The sequence below is a fragment of the Oncorhynchus masou genome, chromosome 24 (genome assembly GCF_036934945.1).
Source record: "Oncorhynchus masou masou isolate Uvic2021 chromosome 24, UVic_Omas_1.1, whole genome shotgun sequence".
NCBI lineage: Eukaryota > Metazoa > Chordata > Actinopteri > Salmoniformes > Salmonidae > Oncorhynchus > Oncorhynchus masou.
This window is the reverse complement of record NC_088235.1, coordinates 25,281,852-25,301,739: the sequence shown is the minus strand read 5'-3', so window position 1 is coordinate 25,301,739 and position 19,888 is coordinate 25,281,852. Positions and strand designations below refer to the sequence as shown.

Sequence of the window (19,888 nt, the reverse complement as noted above, 5' to 3'; positions counted from 1 at the left end):
TATGTTTTAGAAGAAGTTTAATTTCAAAATAGACTAATCATATCATTAGTATCTGAACAATAGATCATTATAAAAGCAATTTCCTGTAAAAGTTGCTATTGTCTCGTCAGAGTGAATGAATCAAGCTAGCGTTTTTAAAATAAATCATTATTATGACAATTTCCATTTTACCATTTTTTTTCAACACTACTACTACACAAAGAGCTGGGAAATATGAGGACTCACATACTGAATTTGTGGCCTAAGGACATGTTGTAAGTTTGATGTTATAGGTCAAATTAAATGAAAATAAAAAATATATATCATTTCTCTATCTTACATTTTCAAAGGTCTTGCCTAAAACAAATGCTGCAGACAAACCAAAATATTTCAATCTAAAGCTATTAGAAAAGTTCAGTGTTATTTCCAAGAGAACTTCGGCAGAATTTCTTTTGACTACACCTTCAGACAGTGGACACAACATGCAATGTGGAAGTGGAATAGTAGGGCTTTACATTGCTGCATTCTCTGGAGACAGCAAGGGACAACTGAAATAGATTGAATAGAATCACATAATAGAATCATTCTAATGCTATGGGCTGGAGTCATGGTGACTAAGACATAGACACTGGGCTCTGGGGTTTGGGATGGGACAACTGTGTGTGTCACACCTTTCCTCATATCAGGCCTTGGTCCAGTCCAGTGAGTTGGACGAGAAGTGGGTCCGTGTAGCAGCCACAAAGTCACACACTGCTGGAGTAGTTGTGTGTGTATGTGTGTTTGCCTGTTTGAGAACCCTCTTGGAGATGGCAGAGATTAAAGAGGAGGAGGGTGGGAGGAGCAGCTCTATGCCTGGAAATCATTCCCAAAGTGTCTGATCTGGTCCTCAGTCATGGACAGGTATGTAGCCCTCATGCTGGGGGAGTACTGTGGGAAACAGAATGTCACAGGACACACAATTAGAGACAACACCAGGTAACGTATAGAGAATGGCAACAGTATAGAAGAACACAGGACTCTTTCAGAACAGTATTTAGCCAGCTCGACAGGAAGAAAGGGGAGGTAGGGAAGACAATAGGGTGCCTAATGCAAGCATTCTAACAAAACAGTTGAGGGGACTGGGAGTCAGACAACACCGTAGGCCCCTCCTTATGGACCAAGCCTTCTCAGACAGTAGGTGAAACAGGGGGAATACCGGGAAGGGAAGGTTTACGCCATGCACACATAGGACTGCCAATCTGTCTCTGAATGTCCCAACCCAGGGAGATGTGAGGATAGGTGACACCACCACAATCCCATCAGCGGGGGGAGACCGACCTGACTGGGTCAAACATACAACTGGAATGATGACGGTGATGATAATGATGTCATGATGATGATGATGTCCTGAACAGTAAGGTTGGTAGTTCAAAGCCATGCCAGATGTGAAATAGAAAATGCAGTACCGAAATGAAAATGGAGATGAATTAACATTTTATGATTTGAAACGAAGGCAGGGGGAAAAGCAACTGGGAGTCTATCTTATCCTTCAGACAACAGAGAGGTCCAAAGAGGAGCAGAAAACAACTTACTCCGTTTCTAAATTGCTGAGTGTATACCTCCAAAAGTTGATAAAAAAAAGAAAGAAATCAAATACAAACAAACATATAAACAACGAACAGACAAATAAACAATATAAAAGAAGCTGTTAGCTGAAAAAGTAGAGTCCAAGCCCCGTAGAAGGTAGGTATGTCCAGAGGACACCACATGACATTAACAGTGAGATCATCACAGCTTCTTGGCTAGAGACTGGTAGTAGAGAGATAAAACACCGAGGTAGATACGGTATAAAACTCAATGATGCATCCCAAATGGACCCCTATTCCCTATATAGTCCACTGCTTTTGACAGGAGCCATATGGGTGCCATTTGGGACTCAGCATTAGTCTAAGGTAATAAACCTTACATTCAGTCAACTACAAATACATCTTCCCATGGGAAGGATGGCAGGCAGCTACAGTAGATGTAAACAGGCTCAGAAACCCATAATATATGCGATGCATAAGAATTTCTTCATGAAATTCCATTAGGCACAGCAGGCCTTTGACAGGAGACAGGAGAGGATAATTGATCTAAATAGCTGCCATTACAAGGTGCATTTATCATGAGGACCAGAGACAGAGAGAGAGAGAGAGAGAGAGAGAGAGAGAGAGAAAGAGAGAGAGAGAGACTGACCTTTAGAGAGAAGCAAAGTTACCAACTATGGACTGACACCTTATGAGATCTTCCCCTGGGCATTGGTCTAAATAACACGCTTCCATCTCATCTTAAATGCATGAACATGTACACTACAGTATACCTATGTTAAACTCACTGTACTATTCCCTCTGTAAAGAGTCACAATCTACACCTATGTTAGACAGACAGGTAAAGGCACAACGTTAGCAGAGTTCTCTCTGATACGTCCCTAATCAAACTTTGATTTGATATCTGATCAAACTGATGATCATGATCAAAATCCTAACTGGAAATATGTTATCATGTGGATGTCATATCTTGTGAAAAACTGTCACTTCATAACTCGTGAGAAACCAACTACAACAACCATTTAAACAACTTCAAAGTAACACTGACTTGAGCAAGTTAAGGAAGGCATCATGTAGAGCATCATATGGGGGAACTCTTTACCAGAGTTGACACTACAAACAGAAAATAGATGCAAAAAAAAGTCCTAGCGGGTCACTGAATCAGAATTAAATAACATAACAGAAATGGTGGTGAGAGAAAGATCAGTATTACAATGCTGATTAACTTGATAGTATGTGGGAGAGTGGCATCCGGGTTGGGGTCAATTCAATTTCAATTTAGTCAATTCAGGAAGCATTCTGAAATGTACATTTCAATTCTCCTCATTGGAATTGACCCCAACCATGAGTGACATCATAAAAAGGACTTGGCCTCTGGGACCCAACGCACCGAGGGGGGCGGAGAGCCTCTCCCGATCAGAGGAACGTTCTCGTACCGCGGGTTTCCCCCGAACAACGCTGACTGGTTCCTAAGGAGGGAGAAAGAGAGGGAGAGAGAGAGAGATAAAGCATCTGCTAAAGAAACATTCCCAATCACCAAAAATCTAGCCAGTAACATATCAATCTGGGCCAGTATGCCTTCTTAGCGAGCATGATCCTTACAGTTTACAGTTAGCTTTACTTTAGCTTCAGTATGTTCATACGTATAGCATACTAGACTGTGCATTACCATACAGTCAAAACCAGGCCAGGGCTGGACTCACATGTACTCTGAGACGGGAGCGTTGGACACAGTCTGGGCAGCCTGGGCGGCAGGCGGGTGAAGGCTGCTCTGGCTGCCCACACTGCTGCTGTAGCTGCAGAAGCTGTGCATGTTGGTGGCATGGTTGGAGTCGTGGGTCGTCATGCGTCTGGCCTGAGGGTTAAACGGGTCACCCTCGTCTATATCGTCATAATCACGCTCCCTGGAGAGAAGAAGGGTGGAGTCAAGCAACATAGATTATTTAGTGACTTGTGAGGTGTACATACAGTATAAACACAACGGATGTACTGTACACACTGGTTCTATATGTATATATACGGCCCTAAGCACACAGCCAAGATAAAGAGAAGTGGTTTCGGGACAAGTCTATGAATGTCCTTGAGTGGCCCAGCCAGAGCCTGGACTTGAACCTGATCTAGCATCTCTGGAGAGAAGATAATAGCTGTGCAGTGACCCCATCCAGCCTGACAAAGCTTGAGAGGATCTGCAGAGAAGAATGGGAGAAACTCCCAAAATAAAGCAGTGCCAAGCTTGTAGCGTCATACACAAGAAGACTCGAGGCTGTAACCGTTGCCAACGTTGCCATTTTTCATCCATTAAAATAACGTAAAATTGATCAGAAATACAGAGTAGACATTGTTAATGTTTTAAATGACCATTATAGCTGGAAACGGCTGATTTTCTTATGGAATATCTACAAAGGCCCATTATCAGCAACAATCACTCCTGTGTTCCAATGGCACGTTGTGTTAGCTAATCCAAGTATAGAATTTTAGAAGGCTAAATGATCATTAATAAACCCTTTTGAAATTATGTTAGCACAGCTGAAAAATGTTGTTCTGATTAAAGAAGCAATAAAACTGGCCTTCTTTAGACTAATTTAGTATCTGGAGCATCAGCATTTGTGGGTTTGGTAACATGTTCAAAATAGCCAGAAACAAAGCATTTTATTCTGAAACTCATCTGTCTATTCTTGTTCTGAGAAATGAAGGCTATTCCATGTGAGAAATTGCCAAGAAACTGAAGATCTCGTACAATGCTGTGTACTACTCCATTCACAGAACAGCGCAAACTGGCTCTAACCAGAATAGAAAGAGGAGTGGGAAGCCCCGGTGCACAACTGAGCAAGAGGACAAGTACATTAGAGTGTCTAGTTTGAGAAACAGACGCCTCATAAGTCCTCAACTGGCAGCTCATTAAATAGTACCCGCAAAACACCAGTCTCGACGTCAACAGTGAAGAGGCAACTCCGGGATGCTGGCCTTCTAGGCAAAGTTGCAAAGAAAAAGCCATATCTCAGACTGGGCAATAAAAACAAAAGATGGGCAAAAGAACACAGACACTGGACAGAGGAAGATTGGAAAAAAGTGTTACGGACAGACAAATCGAAAAAGACGATCACAAAGAACATTCGTGAGACGCAGAAAAAATGAAAAGATGCTGGAGGAGTGCTTGACGTCATCTGTCAAGCATGGTGGAGGCAATGTGAATGTCTCGGGGTACTTTGGTTGTGGTAAACGGGACCTTGAAGAAGGAATGCTATCATTCCATTTTGCAACGCCATGCCATACCATGAGGAAGGAGCTTAATTGGAGCCAATTTCCTCCTACAACAGGACAATGACCCAAAGCACAGCTCCAAACTATGCAATAACTATTTAGGGAAGAAGCAGTCAGCTGGTATTCTGTCTATAATGGAGTAGCCAGCACAGTCACCGGATATCAACCCTATTGAGCTGTTGTGGGAGCAGCTTGACTGCATGGTACATAAGAAATGCCCATCAAGCCAGTCCAACTTGTGGGAGGTGCTTCAGGAAGCATGCGGTGAAATCTCTTCAGATGACCTCAACAAATTGACAAGAAGAATGCCAAAGGTCTGCAAGGCTGTAATTGCTGCAAATTGAGGATTCTTTGACGAAAGCAAAGTTTGAAGGACACAATTATAATATCAATTAAAAATCATTATTTATAACCTTGTCAACGTCTTGACTATATTTCCTATTCATTTTGCGACTCATTTCATGTATATTTTCATGGAAAACAAGGACACTTCAAAGCGACCTCAAACGGTAGTATTTATATATATAACACACACAACCGGTCAAAGGGTTTTTCGATACTTAAAATAGCCACCCTTTGCCTTGATGACAGCATTGCAGATTCTTGGAATTCTCTCAACCGGCTTCACCTGGAATGCTTTTCCAACTGTCTTGGAGTTCCCACATATGCTGAGCACTTGTTGGCTGCTTTTCCATCACTCTGTGGTCCGACTCATCCCAAACCATCTCAATTTGGTTGAGGTCGGGGGATTGTGGAGGCTAGGTCATCTGATGCAGCACTCCATCACTCTCCTTCTTGGTCAAATAGGCCTTACACAGCCAGGAGGTGTGTTGAGTCATTGTCCTGTTGAAAAACAAATGATAGTCCCACTAAGCGCAAAACAGATGGGATGGTGTATCGTTGCAGAATGCTGTTGTAGCCATGGGTGTGCCTTGAATTCTAAATAAATCACTAACAGTGTCGCCAGCAAAGCACCCCCACACCATTACACCTCCTCCTCCATGCTTTATGGTGGGAAAAACACATGCGGAGATCATCCACACACCCACACCACGTCTCACAAAGACACGGCATCTGAAACCAAACATCTCCAATTTGGATTCCAGACCAAAGGACACATTTCCACTGGTTTAATGTCCATTGCTTGTGTTTCTTGGCCCAAGAAAGTCTCTTCTTTTTATTGGTGTCCTTTAGTAGTGGTTTCTTTGCAGCAATTTGACCATGAAGGCCAGATTCACACAGTCTCCTCTGAACAGTTGATGTTGAGATGTGTCTGTTACTTGAACTCTGTGAAGCATTTATTTGGGCTGCCATTTCTGAGGCTGGTAACTCTAATGAACGTATCCTCTGCAGCAGAGGTAACTCTGGGTCTCCCATTCCTGTGGTGGTCCAATTGCGACTGCACTTGAAGAAACGTTGAATGTTCTTGAAGTTTTCCGTATTAACTGTCCTTCAAGTCTTAAAGTAATGATGGACTGTAGTTCCTTTTTGCTTATTTGAGCTGTTCTTGCCATAGCCAAATACATTTAAACTCAGTTTTTCACAATTCCTGACATTTAATCCTAGTAAAGATTCCCTGTCTTGGGTCAGTTAGGATCACCACTTTAATTTAAGAATGTGAAATGTCAGAATAATAGTAGAGAGAATGATTTATTTCAGCTTTTATTTCTTTCATCACATTCCCAGTGGGTCAAAAGTTAACATTCACTCAGTATTTGGTAGCATTGCCTTTAAACTGTTTAACGTGGGTCAAACGTTTTGGGTAGCCTTCCACAAGCTTCCAAACAATAAGTTGGGTGAATTTTGGCCCATTCCTGACAGAGCTGGTGTAACCGAGTCAGGTTTGTACGCCTCCTTGCTCGCACACGCTTTTTCAGTTTTGCCCACAACTTTGCTATAGGATTGAGGTCAGGGCTTCGTGATGGTCACTCCAATACCTTGACTTTGTTGTCCTTAAGCCATTTTGCCACAACTTTGGAAGTATGCTTGGGGTCATTGTCCATTTGGAAGACCCATTTGCAGCCAAGTTTCAACTTCCTGACTGATATCTTGAGATGTTGCTTCAATATGTCCACCAAATTTTCCTTCCTCATGAAGCCATCTATTTTGTGAAGTGCACCAGTCCCTCCTGCAACAAAGCAACCCCACAACATGATGCTGTGACCCTCGTGCTTGGGATGGTGGTATTCGGCTTGCAAGCCTCCACCTTTTTCCTCCAAACATAACAATGGTTATTTTGGCCAAACAGTTATATTTTTGTTCCATCAGACCAGAGGACATTTCTCCAAAAAGTACCATCTTTGTCCCCATGTGCAGTTGCAAACCGTAGTGTAGCTTTTTTATGGCGGTTTTGGAGCAGTGGCTTCTTCCTTGCTGAGAGCTCTTTCAGGTTATGGAGATATAAGCCTTGTTTTACTGTGGAAACAGATTTTTTTGAACCCGTTTCCTCCAGCTTCTTCACAAGGTCCTTTGCTGTTGTTCTGGGATTGATTTGCACCTTTCACACCAAATTATGTTAATCTCTAGGAGACAGAAGGCGTCTCCTTCCTGAGTGGTATGACGGCTGAGTGGTCCCATGGTGTTTATACTTGCGTACTATTGTTTGTACAGATGAACGTGGTACCTTAAGGTGTTTGGAAATTGCTCCCAAGGATGAACCAGACTTGTGGAGGTCAACAATTTCTTTCTGAGGTCTTTGCTGATGTCTTTTGATTTTCCCATGATGTCAAGCAAAGAGGCACTGAGTTTGAAGGTAGGCCTTGAAATACACCCACAGGTACACCTCCTATTGACTCAAAATTATGTCAATTAGCCTACATGAAGCTTCTAAAGCCATGACATAATTTTCTGGAATTTTCCAAGCTGTTTAAAGGAACAGTCAACTTAGTGTATGTAAACTTCTGACCCACTGGAATTGTGATACAGTCAATTATAAGTTAAATAATCTGTCTGTAAACAACTGTTGGAAAAATGACTTGTGTCATGCACAGAGTAGATGTCTTGCCTGACTGACTTGCCAAAACTATAGTTTGTTAACAAGAAATTTGTGGAGTGGTTGAAAAACGAGTTTTAATGACTCCAACCTAAGTGTATGTAAACTTCCTTCTTCAACTGTATATACATTCTGGTTCTATAAAAGGGTGATAAATAGAAAGTGAGTGACTGATTCTTACGAGCTCTGGTTTACTCTCCTGGTGATTATGATCGTGATAGTGGTTGTTTTACCTCATTTATTTGAATGCATTGATTGTACAATGCTCTGGATAAGAGTGTCTGCTAAATGACTAAAATGTCATGTAAATGTAATGAAAGAGACTCAGTGGGAGGGCACCTCCTGACCTGCTGGTGATATGTGTCCATGCCCGGGGGATGGCACACAGCATGGCACAGAAGGCACAAATTGCCAGGATGGAGAAGAGGCAGAGGTAGAGCAGGCCCTCTACCCCATCATAACACACACCGATCAGGGCATCCAGGTAGTCCTACAGTGTGGACAAAGAAAACACACACACACACACACACACACACACACACACACACATTAGCAGAGCGCAGACAATGTTCCCAGTCTATCTGCGACATGTTGTGTATATGAAGGTGAATTCACCAATTTGTAAGTCGCTCTGGATAAGAGCGTCTGCTAAATGACTTAAATGTAAATGTAAATGTATATATTATATCATATAATAACAATAATAAATGCCATTTAGCAGAATGTTATTTTTCCCCAAAGGGACTTGGGTGGCCCTGAGAATCAAACCCACAATCCTGGCATTGCATATTTACACAGTAGAGTCACCATCCTGTAGAACTAGATACATTGTCAGTGCTGCCATGCATTGGTAACCAGTAGTGTACTACTGTGTGTACTACCCAACGATGTAAACATGTCTGTCTATGTGACTGCACCTTGTTGAGTCCTCTACAGTCCAGTAGGGCAGTTAGCTGGTGGAGGCTAGCCTCTGATGAGTTGAGTAGGTGCTGAATGCCCAGTAGGTCTCTCTGTGAAAAAGACAAGTGTAGTACTCAGTACACATAACATTCAATGCTTACACGGACGGTCTCACTATACCACAGGAAAATGAAACACTGACCTCTGCGGTTGGGAAGAGAGGCACAGCGAACTGCAGCAGGCCGTGTATCTGTATCTGCATGGTGGTCAGAGACCTCTGGAAGATGGTCAGAGACTGCAAACACACACACACACACACACAAAACAACATGTCAACCTATGGATGTATTAATTATCATACATTAGTGGGCTTGGCAGTTTAGCTTTAGTCCAGCAGAGGGCAACAAAAGCCCAATCATTAACAGCAAGTCCGTCCTCCACCAGAATCTGGTCAGTCTACTCTGCGTGCTCCACCCCAGAACAGCCAGTAGACTGGGAACCTCATGAATGTAGCCCTAAAATGGATCTAAAAAATGCTGGCTGTAGTGTGAACGGTATGACTCAAACATCTAAATCATCAAACAACATCTAAATCAAAACAGTGTTCCCAACCATTACAAAATAGACTGGTGCAGTAAGTGCACACTGACACAGACAGTCCGTTATTGAACTACCCCAAACCAGCAACCATAGCAGCAGCCATCATGTATCTCCTGCCATCTAACATTGTCATTTTGTCTCGGTAGCATGTCTACGATCCAATAACTCACTTAAAGAACCGTAGTGAGGTACAAGGGCAGGCTGGCATAGCTGAATATACAGTACTGACTGGTTTAATGCTCTTGAATAGATAACATGTTAAGGTGCTTCAATGTATTACAAAATATACAATGTTGCAATTTACAGATAGGCTGGAAATATCTGGGACAAAGGAGTCAGGGAAGTGTGTGTGTGTGTGTGTGTGTGTGTGTGTGTGTGTGTGTGTGTGTGTGTGTGTCTCAGTGAGCGATCTCTGTGCTCATGTGTGTTCTGACTGAGTTGGTTATCAGACTGGGTCACGCTTACCTGCACTCTGTTACTGCATTCCATTGATCCTTAGGGGCATCATGTCTACAAGCACAGCGCATTGATCCTGAGGGGCATGTCTACAAACACAGCATAATAGGAGCTGAAGTCCACTGGGTTAGGGAGCTAGCTGAGGCTGGAGAGAGAAAGACTACCCACTGCCTCTCACTGCCTGACACCCTGACCTAAAAACCTCCTCCTCTCCTCCTGAGAGGCTTAGAGACCTTATTGAACCCCATGAGAGAGAGAGGGAGGGAGGGAGGGAGGGAGGGAGGGAGGGAGGGAGGGAGGGAGGGAGGGAGGGAAAAGAGAGAGAGAAACAGGGAGACAGAGGTCAAAACAGGTATCATTGAACCGGTGTTGGTGCTGATGAGTAGTACCTGCTGGAATGGGTTGGGGAGGGCCTGGCTGCAGTACAGGTAGTAATGCACTATCTCTGCAGAGAACAGGAGACACCAACAACAAGTCAGAAAGACTCAGCAATAACATCTCTTTAAGTAGAATGTGATTACAGCCAGAGGTGGGTTTAAATCATCTTGAAATTACAGCTTCATCAAAGTGACATTAACAGCATAATTTGTCTTTAACTCACCAGAACTGATTAGGTCCTTGGTCTGATTCATGATGAACTTGTCTGGGGTCACACAGAAGTCACTGGTGCTCTGAACATAAGAAGAAAAGGCTAAACTATTGTCAAAGTAGATTTTAAAAACACATGTATGCACGCCACACACACGCGCACAAACAAACTGTTCGCTGAATGCTAAATAACTCTTGGATTTAATAAGAATATATACAGGTTCAACTAATGAGCCTCTGTTTGTGAGTACATTGTTCCATAAAGAATATTTTGTGTGTGTGTGTGTGTGTGTGTGTCCTTCATACCGGCTGCTCTGCTCCAACTATAATTATTCTTGTGAAGGAATTCATTATGCATTAATTTATTATGTGCCCCGGCCTGAAGCCGTGAAGCTGCAGCTATCTTGCAAATGTCAGTGTTTTTCCCCCTTCAAATGGCAGCAGTCTCCCTTCATTAAAGCATCACAACAATATCCCAACAACAGCAACACACACACAGCTCATTTAACTGGGCTTTCTAATGAGATTGCTGCTTCCTCAATACAATGCAATCTCTGTCACACCGTAGTGACTACCAGTTACTGTTGGTTTATTGGTAAGCACCACACCTGTCCTTTATTATGGTCCTGGATGATTATTCTGGCAGTCACCATCCACCCACACCCACCCACCCACACAAGGTTAATGGTGGCTAATCCACTGTGTTGACAGTAGCAACCCTAGCAGCCTAATTGTTAATGTACATTAGTAATTATCTATCTTGCCATTGTCAGGTGTGAGAATGTTAGCTCCCAGGCACAGAGTAATAGAGTACACACTAAAAGGCTGATCCTAGATCAGCACTCCTACTCTGACATGTTACATATCCATCATCAATGCACTGTTCTAACCCAAGATAAGGAAGATGAAAGGAATCTATAAGTGGTACACCACAGAACACCCTGTGATTTGTTCCAAACATCCTGACCTCGGTTTACCTCCAAACAAACCAGGGCTGTGCTTTTAGGCCAGATACAGAGTGTGTGTGTGTGTGTGTGTGTGTGTGTGTGTGTGTGTGTGTGTGTGTGTGTGTGTGTGTGTGTGTGTGTGTGTGTGTGTGTGGACGTGTGTGTGTGTAATCAAACCCAGCAATTAAGTCTCAACTACAACTATTGACATGGAATCTTTCCGTTCTGTTGTTGCCTGCAGCTAACCCCTCTGGCTTATACACTATGCATTATCCATGATCCACAGCACCAAGTCAAAACAGGGGGGGAACAACTTTCCATGATCCACAGCCCCAAGTCAAAACAGGGGGGGAACAACTTTCTATGATCCACAGCCCCAAGTCAAAACGAGGGGGGGGACAACTTTCCATGATCCACAGCCCCAAGTCAAAACGAGGGGGGGGACTCTTTCCATGATCCACAGCCCCAAGTCAAAACGAGCGGGGGAACAACTCTCCATGATCCACAGCCCCAAGTCAAAACGAGGGGGGGGACAACTTTCCATGATCCACAGCCCCAAGTCAAAACGAGGGGGGGACAACTTTCCATGATCCACAGCCCCAAGTCAAAACGAGGGGGGGAACTCTTTCCATGATCCACAGCCCCAAGTCAAAACGAGGGGGGGGGGACTCTTTCCATGATCCACAGCCCCAAGTCAAAACGAGCGGGGGAACAACTCTCCATGATCCACAGCCCCAAGTCAAATTGAGGGGGGGGACAACTTTCCATGATCCACAGCCCCAAGTCAAAACGAGGGGGGGGACAACTTTCCATGATCCACAGCCCCAAGTCAAAACGAGGGGGGGGAGAACTCTTTCCATGATCCACAGCCCCAAGTCAAAACGAGGGGGGGGACAACTTTCCATGATCCACAGCCCCAAGTCAAATCAGGGGTGGCGACAACGACAACAAACAAACTGAAGAAAAAGGGAACACGACGAGCCTTAAGCGTGTGGTGAATCAGCAGCATCTATGCAATTGAAATACCTCTCTTCCTGTACTAAGAACAGAGATTTAAATGCATTCGGATGCTCCAAGTTAGAAACAGAGATTCACATGTATTCAGATGCTCAAGGATAGAATGATTCACAAGCATTCAGATGTTTCAAGATAGGAACATAGATTCACATGCATTCAGATGCTCCAAGATAGAAACATAGATTCACATGCATTCAGATGCTCCAAGATAGAAACAGAGAATTCACATGCATTCAGATGCTCCAAGATAGACACAGATCATTCACATGCACTCAGATGCTCCAGGATAGAAACATCATCATTCGTTTCATAATCCCTGACAGAACATCATTGACTAGTTGGTTGTATAATGATGATGACAGATCTGGTTAACTATACACAGTCAACACAAAACATGAAGAACACCTTCCTAATATTGAGTTGCAACACAAACATATCAGATGATGTAAAATAGTGTCTAATCTAAAGATGACGTAAAATAGTGTCTAATCTAAAGATGACGTAAAATAGGGTCTAATCTAAAGATGACGTAAAATAGTGTCTAATCTAAAGATGACGTAAAATAGTGTCTAATCTAAAGATGACGTAAAATAGGGTCTAATCTAAAGATGACGTAAAATAGGGTCTAATCTAAAGATGACGTAAAATAGTGTCTAATCTAAAGATGACGTAAAATAGTGTCTAATCTAAAGATGACGTAAAATAGTGTCTAATCTAAAGATGACGGAAAACAGGGTCTAATCTAAAGATGACTTAAAATAGTGTCTAATCTAAAAATGATGTAAAATAGGGTCTTATCTAAAAATGATGTAAAACAGGGTCTAATCTAAAGATGATGTAAAATAGGGTCTTATCTAAAAATGATGTAAAATAGGGTCTAATCTAAAAATGATGTAAAATAGGGTCTAATCTAAAGATGACGTAAAATAGGGTCTAATCTAAAGATGATGTAAAATAGTGTCTAATCTAAAGATGATGTAAAATAGGATGTAATCTAAAGATGACATAAAATATGGTCTAATCTAAAGATGATGTAAAATAGGGTCTAATCTAAAGATACACGAAACTATCATCGACGTTAAAGGTTAGAAAATAACAATTTATTGTAAAGAAATGACTAAGTAATTTGACAACCCTGTTTGTAAGCTTTTAAATGATATCAAACTCAACTGTGTATCTTTTCCAGTTATAAAGACATGGATGTGTCATGATAGGGTGGTGTAGGCAAAATGGGTCAGTTTTGAGCACCTCTATCTCCTGAATGCATTCTGACCACTTCTACCATGGGAAAATACGTATGGAAAGTTTCATTGAAATCAAAAGGGGTCCAAAAAACTCGCTCTTTCTCCTTTTCCAGCAGCCTCTTTTCTGTCTCCAACTCCTTCTCCTCAGTATTTGTCATACCGAGTTGAATCTGACTCAAGACAGACATCCAATCACATTTTTTTCAGACAGCAGTAAGGGGTAAGAAATGTTGGTTGAGAAAATGCCCTCTCCATTCTCTTCATTCGAGCTTAATGACGAGTTTGGAGGGTACTATGGTGTTGAATGCCGAGCTAGTCAACAAACAGCATTCTTACATAGGTATTCCTCTTGTCCATATGGAATAGGGCAGTGTGCAGTGTGATGCCGATTGCATTGTCTGTGGACCTATTGGGGTGGTAAGAAAACTAAGTGGGTCTAGGGTGACAGGTAAGGTGGAGGTGATATGATCCTTGACTAGCTTCTCAAAGCACTTCATGATGACAGAGGTGAGTGCTACGGGGCGATAGTCATTTAGTTCGGTTACCTTTGCATTCTTGAAAACAGGAACAATGGTGGCCATCTTGAAGTTTGTGGGGACAGAAGACTGGTATAGGGAGAGATTGAATATGTCCGTTAACACACCAGCCAGCTGGTCTTCACATGCTCTGAGGACGCAGCTCGTGATGCCGTCTGGGCCGGCAAGTGTTGACATGCTTAAATGTCTTACTCGCGTCGCCCACGAAGAAGGAGAGCCCACAGTCCTTGGTAGCAGGCCACGTCAGTGGCACTGTGCTATCCTCAAAGTGGGCAAATATATTTAGAATGTCTGGAAGCAAGACGTTGTTGTCCGCGAAGTGGCTGGTTTTCCTTTTGTAGTCCGTGGTTGTCTGTAGACCCTGCCACATACGTTTTGTGTCTGAGCCATTGAATTGAGACTCCACTTTGTCTCTATACTGATGTTTTGCCTGTTTGATTGCCTTGCAGGGGGAATGGCTACTCTGTTTGCCATATTCCCAGTCACCTTGCCATGGTTAAATGTGATGGTTTGCGCTTTCAGTTGTGCGCGAATGCTACCATCTATCCACAGTTTCTGGTTAGGGTTGTCACGAATATTACCGAAGGTGACTCCCCTTCTTTTTCGGGTGGCGCTCGGCAGTCGTCGTCGCCGGTCTACTAGCTATCACCGATCCGTTGTTCTGTGTTCCTTTGGTTTTGTCTGATTGGTATCACCTGTTTCTTGTTTGGTTGTTAGGGTGGGGTTATATATAGTTTGTTCAGCCCGCTTCTGTTTCGTGCGGGCTTGTTCGTCTGTTTTGTGTTTGAGTGTATTTTGTTTGTATTTTGGGTTTCGCGCTGTCCGTTATTATTTCTGATCATTTGTTTTCCTACTTTTGTTCATGTTATTTTTCCTGGACATTCAAGCGTGTTTTTTCCCACATCTTTTGCTCTCTGCGCCTGACTCCACACCTCCTCACTCATTTGTCGTAACAAGGGTAGGTTTTAACAGTCACAGTGGGTACAACATCTCTTATACACTTTCTGATAAACTCAGTCACCGTCTCAATGTATTCATCAATATTATTCTCGGAGGCTACCTGGAACATATCCCAGTCCATGTGATCAAAACAATCTTGAAGTGTGGATTCCGATGGGTCAGACCTGCGTTGAATAGTCCTTAGCACGGGTACTTTCTGTTGGAGTTTCTGACTATTTATTTTATTTTAATTTCACCTTTATTTAACCAGGTAGGCTAGTTGAGAACAAGTTCTCATTTGCAACTGCGACCTGGCCAAGATAAAGCATAGCAGTGTGAACAGACAACACAGAGTTACACATGGAGTAAACAATTAACAAGTCAATAACACAGTACAAAGAAAGGGGAGTCTATATACATTATGTGCAAAAGGCATGAGGAGGTAGGCGAATAATTACAATTTTGCAGATTAGCACTGGAGTGATAAATGATCAGATGGTCATGTACAGGTAGAGATACTGGTGTGCAAAAGAGCAGAAAAGTAAATAAATAAAAACAGTGTGGGGATGAGGTAGGTGAAAAAGGGTGGGCTATTTACCGATAGACTATGTACAGCTGCAGCGATCGATTAGCTGCTCAGATAGCACATGTTTGAAGTTGGTGAGGGAGATAAAAGTCTCCAACTTCAGGGATTTTTGCAATTCGTTCCAGTCACAGGCAGCAGAGTACTGGAACGAAAGGCGGCCAAATGAGGTGTTGGCTTTAGGGATGATCAGTGAGATACACCTGCTGGAGCGCGTGCTACGGATGGGTGTTGCCATTGTGACCAGTGAACTGAGATAAGGCGGAGCTTTACCTAGCATGGACTTGTAGATGACCTGGAGCCAGTGGGTCTGGCGACGAATATGTAGCGAGGGCCAGCCGACTAGAGCATACAGGTCGCAGTGGTGGGTGGTATAAGGTGCTTTAGTGACAAAACGAATGGCACTGTGATAAACTGCATCCAGTTTGCTGAGTAGAGTGTTGGAGGCAATTTTGTAGATGACATCACCGAAGTCGAGGATCGGTAGGATAGTCAGTTTTACTAGGGTAAGTTTGGCGGCGTGAGTGAAGGAGGCTTTGTTGCGGAATATAAGAAGGGAGGAGCAAAATGGAGCAATTGTTGAGTGTTTAAGCAGCACGAGTACTAGCATTGATATGCTGATAGAATTTAGGCAGCCTTTTCCTCAAATTTGCTTTATTAAAATCTCCAGCTACAATAAATGCAGCATCATGATAATGTATATGGTTTCCAGTTTGAATAAAGTCCAGTAAAGTTCCTTGAGGGCCGTCGTGGTATCGTCTTGCGGAGGCATATACACGGCCATGACAATAACCAAAGAGAATCGTTTTATACGGATGGCATTTGATTGTGAGGTATACTAGGTTGGGTGAAAAAAAGGACTTGAGTTCCTGTATGATGTTTCTCTGGAAAGAAACCCTTTCCCTGAGATTGTCAACTTTATTATCCATGGACTGAACATTGTTTTGGGTCAGCCTTTGGAATCAGTTCAATTGCTCTGGATGGTGCGAACAAAGGATCCGCTTCGGGAAAGTTGTATTCCTGGTTCTAATGCTGGTAGTGCTGGTGAGTTACCACCGCACTGATATCCAACAGTCCTTCCTGGCTGTATGTAAGAACACATAACATTTTCTGGGCTAACAATGCAAGAAATAATACATAAAAAAAACGAAATACTGCAAAGTTTGCTACGAACTAGAAGCGAGGCAGCCCTCCCTGTCGGTGCCATCTTGATAGTACTATACACTTGCAATTATACTTGTCTATGTAAAAGCAATATGGCTTTATGTTAATGCATTGTGAATACGTATTCATAGCACATATAAAGCCATATCCCTAAGGATTTCTGCCGGAAAACTATTTCATGTGATTTCTCAGAGTACAGACTCACACACACACTCTACAAGAAGACTTTCAAATTGAGAGTGAACCCTCTTGGCAATTTGTCTTAGCTGTCAGCCATGGTGAGAATTGATTAGCACAGTAACAGTTGGACATGGTCCTGAGTTGTTTCCATATGCTGCCATATTCCAAAGATCAGGGCTCTCCAACCCTGTTCCTGGAGAGCTACCCCCTCCTGAAGGTTTTCACTCTAACCCTGTTCCTGGAGAGCTACCCCCTCCGGTAGGTTTTCACTCCAACCCTGTTCCTGGAGAGCTATCCCCTCCTGAAGGTCTTCACTCTAACCCTTTTCCTGGAGAGCTACCCCCTCCTGAAGGTTTTCACTCTAACCCTGTTCCTGGAGAGCTACCCCCTCCGGTAGGTTTTCACTCTAACCCTGTTCCTGGAGAACTACCCCCTCCTGAACATTTTTCACTCGAACCCTGTTCCTGGAGAGCTACCCCCTCCTGTAGGTTTTCACTTCAACCCTGTTCCTGGAGAGCTACCCCCTCCTGAAGGTCTTCACTCTAACCCTTTTCCTGGAGAGCTACCCCCTCCTGAAGGTTTTCACTCTAACCCTTTTCCTGGAGAGCTACCCCCTCCGGTAGGTTTTCACTCTAACCCTGTTCCTGGAGAGCTATCCCCTCCTGAAGGTTTTCACTCTAACCCTGTTCCTGGAGAGCTACCCCCTCCTGAAGGTCTTCACTCTAACCCTTTTCCTGGAGAGCTACCCCCTCCTGAAGGTTTTCACTCTAACCCTGTTCCTGGAGAGCTACCCCCTCCTGAAGGTTTTCACTCTAACCCTGTTCCTGGAGAGCTACCCCCTCCTGAAGGTTTTCACTCTAACCCTGTTCCTGGAGAGCTACCCCCTCCGGTAGGTTTTCACTCTAACCCTGTTCCTGGAGAGCTACCCTCCGGTAGGTGTTCACTCTAACCCTGTTCCTGGAGAGCTATCGTCCTGTAGGTGTTCACTCTAACCCTGTTCCCGGAGAGCAAACGTCCTGTAGGTTTTCACCCCAACCCTGTTCCTGGAGAGCAAACGTCCTGTAGGTTTTCACCCCAACCCTGTTCCTGGAGAGCAAACGTCCTGTAGGTTTTCACCCCAACCCTGTTCCTAGAGAGCAAACATCCTGTAGGTTTTCACCCCAACCCTGTTCATGGAGAGCAAACATCCTGTAGGTTTTCACCCCAACCCTGTTCCTAGAGAGCAAACATCCTGTAGGTTTTCACCCCAACCCTGTTCCTGGAGAGCAAACGTCAGAGGGTAGCTCTGGATGGCAGGATCCGGCTGTATGTTTGACACCCTATAGGGTTCCATTTGGAACACAGGCCTCAGAGTCAAATTCACTCACCACAGCAGAGGCCAGGTCAGCTCCCAGAGACGCCCAGCTCAGGATCAATGTCAGCACCCCAAACACCATCATACTGCAGGGACACAGAGAGAGAACGGTATGGTATTATTACACTGTTTATAACACACTATAATAATTATAACACTGGCCAACAAACATTAGAACTCTTCAAATTCCTATAGTCATAGTGTAGTCATCAAGGATGTGATAATCAAAGATGATGATGTCATCATTAGTGATGGGGGAATATCTTGCACATCAAATCGCAATAAAATCATAGCATCGAAGCGCAATACATATCATATCGGTTCCTTAGTATGGTGATAATATGGTATGGTGAGATCCCTCAGTATGGTGATAATATTGTATGGTGAGGTCCCTCAGTATGGTGATAATATGGTGAGGTCCCTCAGTATGGTGATAATATGGTATGGTGAGGTCCCTCAGTATGGTGATATGGTATGGTGAGGTCCCTCAGTATGGTGATAATATGGTATGGTGAGGTCTCTCAGTATGGTGATTATATGGTATGGTAAGGTCTCTCAGTATGGTGATATGGTATGGTGAGGTCCCTCAGTATGGTGATAATATGGTATGGTCCCTCAGTATGGTGATAATATGGTATGGTCCCTCAGTATGGTGATAATATGGTATGGTCCCTCAGTATGGTGATAATATGGTGAGGTCCCTCAGTATGGTGATAATATGGTGAGGTCCCTCAGTATGGTGATATGGTATGGTGAGGTCCCTCAGTATGGTGATAATATGGTGAGGTCCCTCAGTATGGTGATAATATGGTATGGTCCCTCAGTATGGTGATATGGTATGGTGAGGTCCCTCAGTATGGTGATAATATGGCGAAGTCCCTCAGTATGGTGATAATATGGTGAGGTCCCTCAGTATGGTGATATGGTATGGTGAGGTCCCTCAGTATGGTGATAATATGGTATGGTGAGGTCTCTCAGTATGGTGATATGGTATGGTGAGGTCCCTCAGTATGGTGATATGGCATGGTGAGGTCCCTCAGTATGGTGATAATATGGTATGGTGAGGTCTCTCAGTATGGTGATTATATGGTATGGTATGGTCTCTCAGTATGGTGATTATATGGTATGGTCTCTCAGTATGGTGATTATATGGTATGGTGAGTCCCTCTGTAAGGTGATAATATTGTATGGTGAGGTCAGGGCTGTTACTCTGCCTCGCCATTTAAAAGTACTCTCTCCAGAGACTGCAAAATATCTGTAGTGAACAGATGTCAGGGGGCATCATCTCTGTTGTCCTCCAGTCGATAACAGCCTCTTTACGACTTCATGATGCAGGCAATGAGACATGCATCCTGCCTGCTACCTCCAAACCATCCCCCCCATGGACAGACAATATGAATTGCATTTCTCTGCCCCTCCCGACCTCCCACTTACTCCAATCCAGCCCCTCTCCACTTATGAACTAATGCCTTCAGGAAATTACATCATCACCATGTGACCACAAACTTGTAGTGCAGTGAAAACATGTGTGTTTGTGTGCATATATATAGTGTGTGTCTAGGTACACTACCGGTCAAAAGTTT

The 19,888-nt window shown here is 43.5% G+C and overlaps 1 protein-coding gene across 4 annotated transcripts in view; it reads right to left on the bottom strand.

Annotated features, from left to right (window-relative positions):
• Window positions 1-19,888, bottom strand: part of LOC135511572 (protein tweety homolog 2-like) — a 111,823-nt gene continuing 91,935 nt past the window's right edge. For 3 of the 4 annotated variants that reach the window (XM_064933058.1, XM_064933056.1, XM_064933060.1), the window contains 10 exons: window positions 18,319-18,391; window positions 10,355-10,424; window positions 10,143-10,198; window positions 8,900-8,992; window positions 8,715-8,807; window positions 8,145-8,287; window positions 3,248-3,448; window positions 2,935-3,013; window positions 1,551-1,577; window positions 1-906 (listed from right to left, as the gene is read on the bottom strand). In XM_064933058.1, coding sequence (XP_064789130.1) covers window positions 826-906; window positions 1,551-1,577; window positions 2,935-3,013; window positions 3,248-3,448; window positions 8,145-8,287; window positions 8,715-8,807; window positions 8,900-8,992; window positions 10,143-10,198; window positions 10,355-10,424; window positions 18,319-18,391 — 916 coding nt within the window. In that variant the 3' untranslated portion in view covers window positions 1-825. The remainder of the gene's footprint in view (window positions 907-1,550; window positions 1,578-2,934; window positions 3,014-3,247; window positions 3,449-8,144; window positions 8,288-8,714; window positions 8,808-8,899; window positions 8,993-10,142; window positions 10,199-10,354; window positions 10,425-18,318; window positions 18,392-19,888) is intronic. The other variant, XM_064933059.1, reaches the window with a different exon arrangement.